Genomic DNA, 15,501 nt, shown 5'->3' with positions numbered 1-15,501 from the left:
GTAAATATAATAAACTTCTTGCATCAAGCCAAGGTTTTGTGGAGTTGCTTGCTTCCGGTGAAGCCAGTGTCAGAGCCTGTCTTGGGAGCACTGGAAGCTGCACGTGTAATGCCACGAGCGGAACACTAGAGGCCGCCAGAACAGGCTTTTGACAACGTCTGCAGCCCGTAAACCTTCATTCAACTAGGCATTCAAATTCCCCAATAAGAAAAAACCAAGATGTTTTTATAAAGTTGTATCTGCTGCATACAAATGCTATGTGTGCTGAGGTAGGTATCTGCGCCAAAATAAATTCCTGATGGATAAAAGTATTATGTGTATAAAATGCAACCATAAAAAACTAGAAGAAAAAAGTGAACAGTTGTCTAATTTGAAGAGGGAGAAAAACTTTCAAAACATAAAATCAGCAGGGAGGAAAAAAAAAAAAGATAGATTTGCCCATGTAGCAAGATACAATTAAAAGGAAATGACATCATGGGACAACTTTGGCAACATATGTAAGCGATACAAAGAAAAGTTAATATACTTAGCAAAATAAATTCATTGAAATAAATTAGGAAAGATGGATAGCTCAACAGAAAAATCAGCATCGCAGATAATTTCCAAAAGTGGCCTATAAAATAAATGCATTAATAATTAAGTAATTACAAATAAATAGTACCATGAGACTTCATGACTAGACTATCTAGTTAACAATGTGATTTTTAAAAGTAACTGGTATTGGTGAAGGCACTATGAAATGGATACTGGTGGGGACAATTTTTCTGGAGATTTTAAAATACTTATTAATAACCTTAAGATTATTAACATACTAAAGACTTAGTAATTACATTTCTAGGAATTGATTTTAGAAAGAAAAAGGATGCACAAAAATTCAAATGTTAAGGAGATTCACCTCAGTGTTTTGCTTTTAATATTGGAAAACTGGAATTTAGATCTCCAATACATAGTAGTAACAGGGAAGGTTCACATCAACTTGAAAATACAATTTCTCAGATGTTTATAATAGTAATTAATAGATTCATGAGCATTTTCTCAGGTTAAGTACTATATTGTACAACTCAAATTGTACACTGTGGTCTCAATAGTGCAAAGATTAGTGTCAGGATGAGGTGTTTCTCTTCTGCAATTTCTTTCACTGTTGGTTTTTGCTCATGACTTGAGCAGCACTGGAGACTTTCCTATTCACTGAGTTCAGGGTAGGATTATTACGCAGAAATGCAGAGAAAATGACTTAAGTCAGCTTAGTTTATGCAATTCCAAGTAGACCTTTGTGGCAGTGGAGAGTGGGTGGTCAGATATCCAGGACCTTCCAGCTTCCTGAGTGGGGTAATAGGAGGATGCAGAGTTCATGGACTGGGAAGTGGGGGGAACCCCATTATCTCAGCTGATACCATAGCACAATGATAAGGAGAGTTAGAGAGGACCACATACATTTCTAGTTAAAGCAATTGATGCCCATGAGCTTCATTTTTCTTGTGTACAAAGTAAGGCCCCTAATGCCTACTGTATTTGGTTATCTTGATAGTTAATCAAGAAAACACATACAAATGCTTACTGCAGGGCCTGGCATATGGGCTGGACTGATAATGTGCCTCCTTTGCCAAGAGATGGCTAATTGCACATGATGCCTGCTGTGAACCTGTTGTCACCCTCTTTAATGCTATGAGACTGTCCTGGCTCCTCCAGATGAAGGATGGTGGTGGGAGAGAAATCTTGAATAATTTTTGAGTTTACAGAGAAATAAATGTCAGCAGTATTAAAGAAAAAAGTGATATATTTGTGAGATATTTTTAACATACCTTAGACTGTGGACTTACAAATTTGTACCTAATGTATGTTTATGTATATATATATATATATAAAACCATATATTTTATCTATATTCATATCAATATTCATATACACATTTTTAGAAATAAATGAGAGGAAAACTAGAGTATTAGCAGTAAATATCCTTATTGTGGGATTATAGATGATTTTTATTTTTCTCCTTTTTTATATTTTTCAGAAATTCACAGAATGCTGGTATGAAATTTACAATGCAAACATATTATTATTGTTATTTGAATACAGTGTTAAAGGGAAATTACGATCTGGGGAAAATATTTATAACTCATAACATTCAAATAGACGAGGCTTTGATTTTCTGTTTGACAAAGGAGTTCCATCAATCAAAGAAAAAGACCAACATCACAATAGTTACCAAACTATAAGTGGCTAATCATTGTTCCAATTGTTCTTTGTGTGTGTGTGTGTGCATATCTATATATATATATATTCTCTCATTTAATCACTGCAGCCCTATGAGATTGGCCCTATTATTACCTTAACGTCTGTTTCATAGATAAAAAGTTTGGCCACAGAGGGGTTAAGTGATAATAGGAGAAGAGAAGGGGATGGTGAAAGGGAGGAGAACCAAACGGTGAGATACTGGAAGATGAGGGAGACTTTTTACTATGAATTCTTTTGTGCCTTTTACCCTGTGAACATGTGACCTATTATTTAAATAAATAAATAGACAAATATGCATTTTCCACGGACATTGGTGCATTATATTCGCCCAGATGTGTCATCTGTGGACTTGGTCTGGTTTGAGAAACTGTGGACCAGGAAGCAGGACATCTGGGTTATGGGTCCAGTTTATCCCTGATGTGTCCCCTCTGGGCTTGGTATCATCTTCCATAAAATACAAGTGTTTAGGGGTGATGGTCATGGTCATATTCAATTATATCAGTGTTACTTATTTGATGTTCTGAGTCACCTGAAAAACTTAAAAATATATTGCTTTTCATGCCTCCAAGAGCACATATTCTGATTCAGCATAAGGACTGGGAGGCAGTTTGGGATGTGTATTTTTTGGAAGCCTCCACCCTAGGCAATTATGATGTAAAATGGGTCTTCGAAACTCTGGACCAGCTGATCTTTCAGGGATTCCTCCCAAGTTCTAAAATTCCACATCCTGTGAAGTACTGAAAGTCCTATCAGATCTAAGTAATCCATTTGCCATTCACTCCCCAGCCCTTGCCCCACCCTCAGTCCTTTTAGCCTTCCTTGGGGGCTTCCTGACTTCCGGGACCATCTAAAAAGGAAAGGGAAATGAAAGGAAGGGGTTGTGTCCCTTAATCCATATCCTCACCCACCCCCACTTTTTATTGCCCCTACCAGAACCCCAACTAGTAATGTGATCAGGGGGCTGGGCCTGGAAGCTCCAGGGCTACCATGGTCATCCTAAGAGGATGACAAAGTACCAAAACCCAAAATGAACACAGAAATTTTGACCTATCTCAGAATTTGCATATGAACCTGAATCCTCTGTGATTCTAGTCTCTCTCCAGAGGCATTCTGTCCTCTGGGGTGATACTCGGGGTGTTTTATTTGCTAATTCTCACTCAGCCAGATGGCCTGTAAGGTTGGAGCTCTTAAAAAAGAATGCCCAATATACTTATTTCAATGCAGTGTTTTGGATATTAGTGGTCTTCTCCCTCTGTCGGTCCCTCCCTGCCTTCCTTCCTGCTTTCCTTATCCTCCTCTTCCCACCTTGTGGGAGGAAGGGCCTGGGGCTGGGGGATTGTAGGTTCTGACTACAGCTCTCCCCACCTGTTTAGAGAGACACGTGCTGGTCAGTCCACTGCACACGGAGAGAGAATGTGGCTGTCCAGCCTCTTGTGGTTTTATGATGAGTCGCTCTTTGTTTCACAGGCTGGTTATTACTCCTGATTGATACTCACTGACCAAGCCCAAACAGACGTGTGGCACACTCCACCTACCCCACGCAGACACAAATATTTGCCTTACTCACAGGTAGGCAAGGTCGGGGAGGATGCCATTTCCACCTAGGACAGCAGTTCTCAGCCCACAGGAACTGTATGAAAGGGTCGTGGCATTAGGAAGGTTGAGAACCATTGACCGAGGAGGAAGCGCTGACTAGACAGTGGCAGGAGGAACAGGGCATCCTGTTACTGTCCCAGCTTCCCAGGGCTGGCCCCCATGACCAGTAGGGTCTTCTGTCAACACGCCACCAGGGAAGATGTGGGAAACAAGGCCCCCATTCCAGAGCCAGAGTCACCTGGGCTGGTGACGTGAGGCTGTTTGGCTGCAATGACAGGTCTTTTCAAACATGTATTTTTACCCTCTGGACAAACAGCAGGTGGAATGAGTTGGGCTTTTTTTACAAGTTGAAGTACTGGGAGCTGGAAAATAAACAACCAGTTAATGAGATGCTCTAACAGGCACTGGCACAAATAATAACAAAGGAAGCATCCTGTGCCTATGTCAACACCCTTGGGTGAGGGGATATAAAAGCTGTCCCGCTGGCCACCATCAGTCTGGGGGAACTCGGGCCGTGATACTGACCTGCGACCTGACCAGCCAGGACCATGGGGTGCTGCCCAGGGGACTGCTTCAACTGCTGCGGCCAGGAGCAGACCTGTTGTGAAGAGTGTTGCTGCCAGCCGGCCTGCTGCGGCTGCTGTGGGCCCTGCTGCTCTTCTTGCTGCGGCTGCGGAGGCTCCGGCTGCGGGGGCTCCGGCTGCGGGGGCTCCGGCTGCGGGGGCAACTGCTGCGGCTCCTCTTGCTGCGGGTCTGGCTGTGGCTCCGGGTGCTGCGGCTCCGGGTGCTGTGGCTCCAGCGGGTGCTGCGGCCCTGTGTGCTGCCAGCCCACGCCTGTGCGAGACACGAAGTGAAGACCTTTGCCTCACCACCGAGGCCATCCCACCGGAAGCCTCCATCTGCTCCAGTGGGAGAGCCTCTCATCTTCAGAACTTTGCACAGCAAGACAGTGTCCTGGCTCTGCTGCTGTTTGTAGAGGCGAGTTTGTTCTCTGACGCGTTCCCTGGACTGCCAAGGCTTTGAGAACAAGAGCCATATCCTGGCCAGAAGTTAAAACTGGGGCCAAACTGATCCCCAGGCTCAAAGGGGGCGTCTCCAGGGCTTTATCTGCACGAAGCTGAAATGGCTTGTATTATGAGGCGTGCTCTTTTTCAAGGTGCCTTTGCGACTGACCACCAGTGGCTTTCTGCTGCTTTTGAGATGCAAAGATCTCTACTCCTTGTTAGCCTCTTAATAAATTCCAGCATGCTGGTATAACCTCATTAACTCTCTTGTCTCTTCCTTGACCCCCTCCTGCGGACTGGGTTAGGAAATTTTACTCTGGCACCCACACTACGGTTTTAAAAATGTGGTTTGTGTTACCACCTGCAAGGGAATTGCCCTGGGGCTTGTCAAAAGTGGAGACACAGAATGTCAATCCACAGGGCCAAAATCCATGCTTTAAATACGAACCGCAGATCATTCTTAGGCACTGAAGTTTGAGAAACAGATGTAGACTGAAGCTCCCATCTTCTGCATGAGATTCCCCTGGAGGCTTCTAGGAACACAGATCCTTAGGCTTCTCCATTACAGATTTGCTCCGTTAGCTCTGGGACCTATGGTGCCCTGGGACCTGAGTTTTTGAAACCTCATGGTGAATGCTGACAACAGCCACCTTGCATCCTGATCCCTGGAACCTGGCTTCCTTCTGTATCACGTTCTCCTAGCATGACTCTGCAGGAGGGCATCAGGCTTGGTCAGAACTTCCCGGCACAGTCAGGGCAGAAGACTCTGGTAAAACAAGCTTCATTCTGGAAAAAAAGGATTTCTGTCACGAAGCTTATGATCGCAGTTTCCGGGGATGTGCTGAGCAGTCCTGTTTCTTCCTTCCGCCTCAACCTCGCTTAATCTAATTTTTCTGTGTTAGGTTCTATTGTCTTAGAACCAGCTGCATTTCTTCTGCCTGAGTCCCGAGGAGGAGGGAGTGAGTGTGCTTCTGCTAGTGTAGTGGGGATCTAGGCCCAGCTGAGGAAAAGAATCACCCGAATACTGGAGTTAGAACAGGAAGGGGGTTTATTTCAGCCAGGGGAGCCGTGGGGACTAAAGTCCCGAAGTGGCTGAGCTCCCTGATCAGCTCTGTGTTTGTTCTTTTATTGGACACGTAAGTAGACAGACAAATGAATTACCTTACTGCCCCTTGTTGGAGGTGTCAAAGCATGTGCAGGTTTACAGAAGTGGAAGTAAGCACTAGTTAGTTTCAAGGTTCCAGGAATTTCAGCCAGAAAGAGCAGTGCCAATTAACAAAGAAAAACAGCTGCTGTCTTAAGAAGTAAAAAGGACCTTCCCCCCCACCAGCCCTAAATTCCAAGTGAGTAACTGACCTTGGGTCTTTTGCTGAGTGCTGGTACCTTATCTCAATGTTACCAGTCACATAGGAACCACAGTTTTTAACAGGCAAAGAGATATTTTAACAAACTTTGCATTAACTCTATAATGGCAGGTTGACCCTTTGAGTTCTGAACTTTTGATGTATATTGTAAGAAGTCTCTGGCACTTTAGATATGGGTAAATAACTCCCCCATATGGGGCATGGACCTCCTCCCTCACTAGGTGGGAGCTGACCAAGGTGTGTGGTTCATCCCCTGGGGAGTTTAAAATTCAAGATTATCGACTCAATCCTGCTAAAAGTGATCGTAAGTTACTTACGGAATAAAACCATTTCTGCTCTTGCCCTGGAAGAACAATATCTATTTTTACTCCTACAAAGCTGTATTTCATTTTGAAAGACAGACTTATTTTTTTTCTGACTATGAAGCATAGAAATGGTTCCTGAAAATATGGAAAAATACAAAAGAAAAGAAAAAAAGATAGTCCTCCTGAATGCTCATAACCTAGAGTTTATTACTGACATATCTCTTTGGACTCCTTTCTAAGCATATTATGAATAACACTTGGATTATGCTGCTTTTACTTAAAAATTATTTTTTACTTTCAACTATATTGAAATATAATTTACATATAATAAAATGCTCCCACTTTTAGTGTACAGTTTGATGTGATTTGGCAATTGTGTAACCACCACGACACTCAAGACATAGGACTTTCTATCACCTCCCAGATTCCTTATTTCTCCCGTTATAGTCAAGTCCCCCCTCTTCAGCCCCTGGCAACCATCCATCTGTTCTTCCTGTCACTGCACATTTCATTATTTCTAGAATTTCATGTAGAAGAAATCCTGCAGTGTGAGCTCTTTTTTTCCACTTAGCATAACATTTTATGTATTTATTGGTGTTGCTGCAGGTATCAATAATTTGCTCTTCTTGATTGTAGAGTACTCTGTTGTATGGGTAAACTACATTAAAAAGTACATTCACCAACTGAGGGGCATTTGGGTTGTTTTAAGTTTTTGGCTATTGTGAATAAATCTGCTATGAACGTTCACATACAAGTTTTTGTGTGAATATATGTTTTCACTTATTTTAGATAAATGCCTCTCTCTAGACGGCTGGGCAAATGTAAGTGAATGTTTTACTTCTTAAGAAACTACCAAATTGTTGTGCAAAGTGGCTGTGCCATTTTGAATTTCAACCAGCAACGTCTGATAGTCCCAATGTCTCCATTCCTTGCTAACACTTGGTATGGTCAGCCTTTTTATTTCTAGCCATTCTAGAAGCTTTCTAGTAGTAGCTTATTGTGTTTTCATTTTTTTTTTTTGTTTTGTTTTCATTTACAAACCCAGCCATATTAGTATGTCTTCTTTTGGAGAAAATTCAAGATTTAACTCTGTCCTGGTGCAGTTTCAGACTCTACTGTTTAAGTCATTTTTGCTGTGGCTGGAACGGGCCTTCTTTAACTCCCAGTATAAACCAATAGCCAAAGCAGAAGCTGCCAGGGGGGCACACTTGCCCAGAGGCCAGCAGGTCTGCAGGGAGTAGCTGAGATTCAGGATAGCTGATTGTCCAATTGCTCATGGTCATGGTCATGTCTCCTGATGCATGAGTGGAGGTGGTGTTTTCTCTGAATTGCTGATGAAGGGCTACCCTTTCTTAGGTATCCACAGAGGTTCTCATTTATTCACTTGGTGAGTATTAATCGTGTATCTCCTAAGTATTGAACACTGATCTGGGTGCCTGGTATGTGTCAGCCAACAAAGTCCTTTTCTTTGTGGTGCTTACACGATGTCCTAGGAGCTAGGAGCTATGAAGAAGACGAGAGGAGCTCTGGGCTACATAATTGCAAGAGCAGCTATTTCATTTAGCAGGGAAGCATCCCTTGAAGAGATAACACTCTGGAGTAATACATGATGATACGTAAGTTTCTGGGCTGAAGGAATTTATGAGAGGTGTATTGAGGGGAGGAGGATCATCTCCTTCTGGAATTTCCTTGCTGACTTCAGTGAGGAGGAGATGTGGATGAGGAGAGGGGGCTCGGAAGGGTAAGGAGCAGGTTCTTGGGGGACCGTCCTCTTGGTCCAAAAGTCCTCTTCGCCTGTGCTTGAGAACCACATTGAAAAGAATGTACCTGTTGATCCTAATCTTCCATTTTCAACCTAAGATTTGAAGGTTCTGCCTCTTTAAAGCCTTTCATGTTGCTCCAGCCCCGAGGTACTGCCCAGTTCAGGTTGTCTCCATGAAGCTTTTGGATAATTGGCCCAGAGCCCCAGTGGTCTCCCTGCCTCCAGACTTGCCCTTGGCCTCCCTTCTCCACAGCCAGAGAGACTTTCCAAAGGGCAAACCTGGGCTAGTTATTCCCCCGTTTAAACATGCTGGTATTATTATAAAATGTAACTTCTTTTTTTTTTTTATTGTTGGGGATTCATTGAGGGTACAATAAGCCAGGTTACACTGATTGCAATTATTAGATAAAGTCCCTGTTGCAATCATGTCCTGCCCCCATAAAGTGTGACACACACCAAGGCCCCAGCCCCCCCTCCGTCCCTCTTTCTGCTTTTCCTCCCCCCAACCATAACCTTAATTATCATTAATTGTCCTCATATCAAAATTGAGTACATAGGATTCATGCTTCTCCATTCTTGTGATGCTTTACTAAGAATAATGTCTTCCACTTCCATTCAGGTTAATACGAAGGATGTAAAGTCTCCATTTTTTTAAATAGCTGAATAGTATTCCATGGTATACATATACCACAGCTTGTTAATCCATTCCTGGGTTGGTGGGCATTTAGGCTGTTTCCACATTTTGGCGATTATAAATTGAGCTGCAATAAACAGTCCAGTACAAGTGTCCTTATGATAAAAGGATTTTTTTCCTTCTGGGTAGATGCCCAGTAATGGGATTGCAGGATCAAATGGGAGGTCTAGCTTGAGTGCTTTGAGGTTTCTCCATACTTCCTTCCAGAAAGGTTGTACTAGTTTGCAGTCCCACCAGCAGTGTAAAAGTGTTCCCTTCCCTCCACATCCACGCCAGCATCTGCAGTTTTGAGATTTTGTGATGTTGGCCATTCTCACTGGGGTTAGATGGTATCTCAGGGTTGTTTTGATTTGCGTTTCTCTAATAGCATGGTCAGCAAGGCCTTTCACGACCGGGTGCCTAGGCATCCCTCTGCCTCCATCGCTACGCCCTCCTATTCTCTCGAGCTTTTCCTCCTGGCTATATTGGATCATTAGGTCTCAGATGTCTCATGAGCTGTGTCTTTGGTTTTTGCCTTTTCCTGCCTTTACCACCCCTGTCCAGCCTTCTTCCTTGAGCCATCACGATGGCTTGAGAAATCTTCCTTAACTTCCCCCAACCCCTGAGTGCCCTGTGCTTCCCTCTTTCTTAGCACTTGAAGGCTGCACCATATTATTTTTGGATGTGTCTATCTCTCTCCCACTCTGGGGCTCCTTGTGGCTGCTATTACAACTCATTTGTTTTATATCTCTTACATAAAACCCAGCATTGGCAGAGTTGAATGGATGAATAAAAGACATATTAAATCAATGATTGCACAGATTAATGAATAAAGGGGAGGATAAAGGGTGGCACAATGGCTCAGCTTTGCCCAGCGAGAGCCTGCTTTTTGCATTGATGGGAAAAGTGCATGGTGGGGCAAAGTAGGCAGTGCTCTCAGCCAGGACGTCAGGGCTTGGTGTTTAGAAACCTTGGGGTTCATCTCTCTCCTCATCAGTCTCAAACAGTAGCAAAGACCAATCTCTTGTTCACAAGGTCTTTGCCAGATAAATCTGGGAAGCCACCCTGTAACCTCTTATTTTTCCTCTTTATCTTTTAGGTCTTGGAGGCATTTTTTTGATTGGGGGTGGGAGGAGTTGTCAAAAGCTCCGAAGGCTAAGAGGACCTGGAGTACTCCTGAATGCTTGAGGAGGAACAGACAGGATGCATCAGGTGCTATCCAGGAATAAGTCGAGCAATATTCTAGGGCATGGCAGCTCCTGGGATAGGACATAAGTGGGCTGATCCTGTGATCCGTGACTTTGATTAAGTCTATTGAGAAAGGTCGATCTAGACGGGCTGGTGAGGAGGAAAGACAGCAGCCCTGGATCGGGGCTGGAGAAGGCGGGATGTGTGTCCTTTCAGCATGTGACTGACACTTCTCACCCTCTGCCCCCATCTCTTCATCTCTCATGGGGGAGAAGAACCTCTTCTTCCTGGGATTGCTGATGGTTTTAAGTAAGACTATTGCCATAAGGTGTAGTCGTCCTAAAATCAGCCCAGGTGTGCCCCTCCTGACTGAGTTCACCCCTGCTCTTCTCTGATAATCCCTGCATGTCTGTGGTTGAACTTGTCATTTTGTTAGTCTGTCTGCCTAACTAGATGGTCAGGTCCAGGAGAATGGGTGAGTAGGTGTTATCCACGTGGGCATCCTCTGTACAAGCCACGTGGGCATCCTTGTACAGAAGACTAGAAGGTGGGTAAATTATAAGTTTCATTCTTCTTTCCCTGTTCATGATGCTCAGATCATCCCACATGGAGGTGATAATGGTTATTCTAAGACTACCTGTAGCTCTGAGGACTCCAAATTTAGCAAGTCAATAAATAGACACTTCTTTATGAGCAAACAGCTTCCCGATCAACAAACATTGGCATAATAAGATGTTCCTCTACAAACTGCCCTAAACAGCAATGAGGAAGATCTTCAAGGGTCCAAAACAGCGTGTGTCAGTGAGGGAGTATAAAAGCAAGGGCCTCGGAGAGCTGTCACAGTCAGGTCACCATCTCTCAGCGCTCACAAGGAAGCACAGGCACCCCCACCATGTCTGGTAGCTGCTATTCCAGGAAATGCCCCTCCGTGCCAGCCATCTCTCTCTGCTCCACTGGGGTGAGCTGTGGAGGGCCTGTCTGCTTGCCCAGTTCCTGCCAGAGCCAGACATGGCAGCTGGTGACGTGTCAAGATAGCTGTGGATCACCCAGCTGCAGTCGGCAATGCTGTCAGCCCTCCTGTCCTGTGAGCAGCCGCTGCCAACCTGTGTGCTGCACAGCCACCATTTGTGAACCTTCTTGCTCTGTGAGCAGCTGTGCCCAACCCCTGTGCTGTGAGCCCACCGTTTGTGAGCCTCCTTGTCCCGAGAATAGCTGTGCCCAACCTGTGTGCTGTGAGGCCACTTCCTGTCAACCAGTCCTCTGTGTGCCCACATGCTGTCAGCCTGTCCTCTGCAAACCCAGCTGCTGCCAGCCAGTTGCCTGTGAGCCCAGCAGTGGCTCAGCTGTTTGCACTGTGCCTAGTGCCTGCCAACCCATGGTTTGTGAGCCTGTTTGCTGCCAGCCGGTGTGCCCAACGCCTAGCTGTGGTCCCTCTACCTGCTCTGTGGCCAGTAACTGCCAGGCTGTCTGCTGTGACCCCAGTCCCTGTGAGCCGTCTTGTCCAGAGACCAGCGTCTGCCAGCCGGCTCCCTGCCTGGCTCTGGTCTGTGAGCCCGTCTGCCTCCGCCCTGTCTGCTGTGTTCCAAGCCCCTGCGAACCACCTTGTGTCTCTAGCACTTGCCAGGAGCCTTCTTGTTGCATCTGCAGTGTCTGTCAGCCCATCTGCTCTGAGCCCAGCCCCTGCTCACCAGCTGTCTGTGTGCCCAGCCCGTGCCAGCCTACCTGCTACGTGGTCAAGCCCTGTCGTTCGGTCAGCTGTGAGCCTGCGTCCTGCCCACCTACATCTTGCCAGCCTCTCTGCTGCCGGCCAGGGTCTTCCGCATCTGCCATTTGCCAGCCAACCTGCCCTCGGACTTTCTATGTACCCAGTTCCTGCAAACGGCCTTGCAGTCCTGCGGTTTCTTACCGACCAGTCTGCCGCCCGGTCTATCGCCCGATCTGCTCTGGACTCCTCTCCTACAGGCAGCCCTATGTGACCTCCATCTCCTACCGTCCTGCCTGCTACCGTCCCTGCTACTCCATCCAGCGCCGCCCCATCTGCCTCACCTCCTACTCTTACCGCCCTGTCTGTACTCGACAGCCTTGCTCTGAGTTAGACTCCAGCAAACAGGATTGCAAGAAGTTCACTGCCAGCCAACCGGATTGTGCTGACTCAGCCCCCTGCAAAGCAGAGGTCTCAGAAGAGGGTCCCTGTCAGCCCACTGAGTCCAAACCCAGCACTCCAATTACCCGTGAGGCTGCAGCCACTCGGCCCACTTCCAGCAAGCCTGCCGTCTGCTAAACAAGCCCCACCAATTCCTGCGAAGTAAGCCATGATCTGGAGAGAAAACTCGACTACCCTCTCCAAAGTTTAGTATAATTTAGCCAGGATCTTTTTCTTTCTGTACTGCCCTCACCATCTGCTTAAGTTTCAAAGAACTCATCAGAAATGTCAGTATTCTAATGGTCCAAGTGACATTCTGAGTCCCTGCTTCCTGCTACTGTTAAGCTGAGAAGAGATATGTCATCTCAAGTCACTCTCCTGACATAAAATTTGTCTCTGTCTGGATGTATGTGCTTCCTTGTTGTGCATGCTTGTGCTTCTTGGGGACTTCTTTAATGCGGTGAAACATTTAACTGTCCAATTAAATTGGCTAAGTTGAAGTGACATGATGTTCTCATTGTCCTTTTGTTAATATTATAGTTCTCAGTGACTTGCTTCATCCATCTATCCATCTGTTCATCCATCCATCAATTCATCCACACAGCCATCCATCCATCCATCCATCTATCCACACAGCCATCCATTCATCTACATAGCCAACCATCCACACAGCCATCACAAAGCCATCCGTCCATCCATCCATCCATCCATCCATCCATCCATAGAGCCAGCCATTCATCTATCCACACATCCATCTATTTATTCATTTATCCATCCACACATCCATCCATCCATCCATCCATCCATCTATGCACACAGCCATCCATTCATCTACATAGCCAACCATCCACACAGCCATCACACAGCCTTCCATCCATCCATCCATCCATCCATAGAGCCAGCCATTCATCTATCCACACATCCATCTATTCATTTATCCATCCACACATCCATCCATCCATCCATCCATTGAGCCAGCCATTCATCTATCCACACATAATCTATCCATCTATTCATTTATCCATCCATCCATCCTTCCATCCATCCATCCATCCATTCACCCACACAGCCATCTATCCATCCATCCATCCATCCATCCAGCCAGCCAGCCAGCCAGCATTCAATCAACCACACACCCATCTATCCATCCACACATCCATCCATCTATCTGTGTAGCCATTCCTCTGTGCCTTCAGCATTATTAGATAGCTGTTAGGCTCTCAGAATAAAGAGGGAAAAGTCTCAGTCTCCAGTCTCAAAGACCTTATTCTCTGGTGGAGAGACAGATAGACCAGACAATTATTACATTCCTTTGTGTTAAGCACCAGGAAAGAGGTAAGCACAGGGCACCATGAACTCAGCAGGGTGTAGGTAGGAAACAGGAAAGAATCTTGTGAATATGATGCTGGAGCTGATTCTTTCAGCACAGTAGGAGTTAACCATTTACAAACAGGGAAGGGAGAATTTTCTAGGCAGAGGGAACATGGACAAATGAGTGGGGCTTGAGAGCAAACTGTTCATTAGGCAAGGCTTGGGCAGAGTTGCCTTTAGAGGAGTGGTGGGTCCCAAGGTCAGAGAGTAGACAGTAACTTGCCAAAGTTGGGCCTTACATGCTGGACAGAGGTGTTTATGCCTGGGATAGGGCTGGCACAAAGGCATTGAGGTGCCGTACAGGGCAGTGATGTGAGGAGCACTGGGTGTTGGAACATCCCTCTGGTCTTGGTGTGGAGAACTCAGTGGAGGGATATAGTCTTAGATAGAGAGAGAATGGGAAGGAAGCCAATAGCTTTGGGGTCCTCAGTGGGATGAAAACAGCAAGAGGGGAGCATTCTCACAATAAGGAAGTTCTGGGTAACCGGATTTCTTATGAGAATTTTCCTTATGTTCTCCTAGCTTCTTTCAGACATTGTTTGGATAAACATGTATATCTCCTTATAACCTCCAAGGACAGAGTCTCTCCAGTCACCTTTTGCTCTCAGTACACAGAATGGCGGGCTGCCCTTGTTTTCAAGGTACAGCTTGGGCCATCACAAGCCCAGTAGGAGGCAGACCAGGGCTTCTCGACATAGGCACTGCTGACATTTGGGCTGGGTTGTTCTTTGTCTTGGATGCTGTCTTGGACACTGTAGGATGTCAAGCAGCATCCCTGGCCTCTACCAACCAGATCCACGAGTGTCCCTTGAGTGTGATGACTATAAATGTTTCCAGACATTTCCCAACATCCGCTGGGCATGCAAAACTTATTCCTGTTTGAGAACCGCTGGGCTAGACCATAGTAGAAGAAGTAAGTCAAAAGAGAAACACCCTGCACATTGGTTTGGAGCTACTGCCTCATCAGGACATTGGGATTTGTTTCCTGTCTCCTTCCAAGTCAAGAGACTCTGTGCCAAGAGCTGGACTTAGTGTTTCACATAAATCACAGCAATTTTGTGAAGTAATATTTTCTTCCTTTCCTGTTTTCTTCCCTGTGTACAAGATGAAGAATCTGAAGGACAAACAATCCAAGTGCCTCTCAACAGACATGTAAATTGTGGTACATTCATACAATGGAATATTGCAGTGAAAATGATTGGAGAATGGCTACATGAAACAACACAGGTGAAGCTTACTAACGTAATGTGCATTGATAAAAACAACCTCAGAAGACCTCTCGCTCCATATATATCTATATACGTACAGATATATACACACACATAGATACAGGGTGGACTTACAGAATATATATGAAGTTCAACTCTCTTTATATATAAAATTCAAAAAGTTTACACACATATGTATGCATATGCATGAATACATACACCACACACACAAACAGATGTGGTGCCAAAATTACGTCTACAAATTTTAAGAAAGCAAAAAACTATATTAAAATACTCATGTCACATTTGACTTCTGCTATAATAAGAGTACAAGGTACAATAATCAAGATAACAAACATTATCGGTATGTATATATATGTGTATATATATAAAGATAAAGTGTGCGTGTGTGTGTGTGTGTGTGTGTGTAGCGATAAAGGAAATTCAGGATAGTCATAGCTAGTAAGTAGCACAGAAATAACTAAAATCCAGTTCCATCCTAAGTCTGTTTTTTATGAATCACTATTTCTTGATGCGGTTGCAAGATGTCTTTGGTAGATTCACTGGGTGTCTTTAGTGCTTTGAATCACGGCAAAATGGATATTCCCTCTATTGAGAAGTTCCTTTCTATTGTTGTTCTTATGTCTTAAAT

The 15,501-nt window shown here is 44.9% G+C and overlaps 2 protein-coding genes across 2 annotated transcripts; both read left to right on the top strand.

The window, feature by feature from the left end:
- The first annotated feature begins 4,379 nt into the window (after positions 1-4,379).
- Positions 4,380-4,685, top strand: LOC128570508 (keratin-associated protein 17-1). Its single transcript, XM_053569733.1, has one exon. The coding sequence runs from the start codon at positions 4,380-4,382 to the stop codon at positions 4,683-4,685; it is 306 nt and encodes a 101-aa protein (XP_053425708.1).
- Positions 4,686-11,019: 6,334 nt separating this feature from the next.
- LOC128570507 (keratin-associated protein 16-1) lies at positions 11,020-12,408 on the top strand. Its single transcript, XM_053569731.1, has one exon. It carries the CDS (start codon positions 11,020-11,022, stop codon positions 12,406-12,408), a length of 1,389 nt encoding a protein of 462 aa, XP_053425706.1.
- Positions 12,409-15,501: the final 3,093 nt, after the last annotated feature.

The sequence above is a fragment of the Nycticebus coucang genome, chromosome 18 (genome assembly GCF_027406575.1).
Source record: "Nycticebus coucang isolate mNycCou1 chromosome 18, mNycCou1.pri, whole genome shotgun sequence".
Classification (NCBI taxonomy): Eukaryota; Metazoa; Chordata; class Mammalia; order Primates; family Lorisidae; genus Nycticebus; species Nycticebus coucang.
Note: the sequence above shows the minus strand (reverse complement) of the source record. Positions and strands in the feature narration are given on the sequence as shown.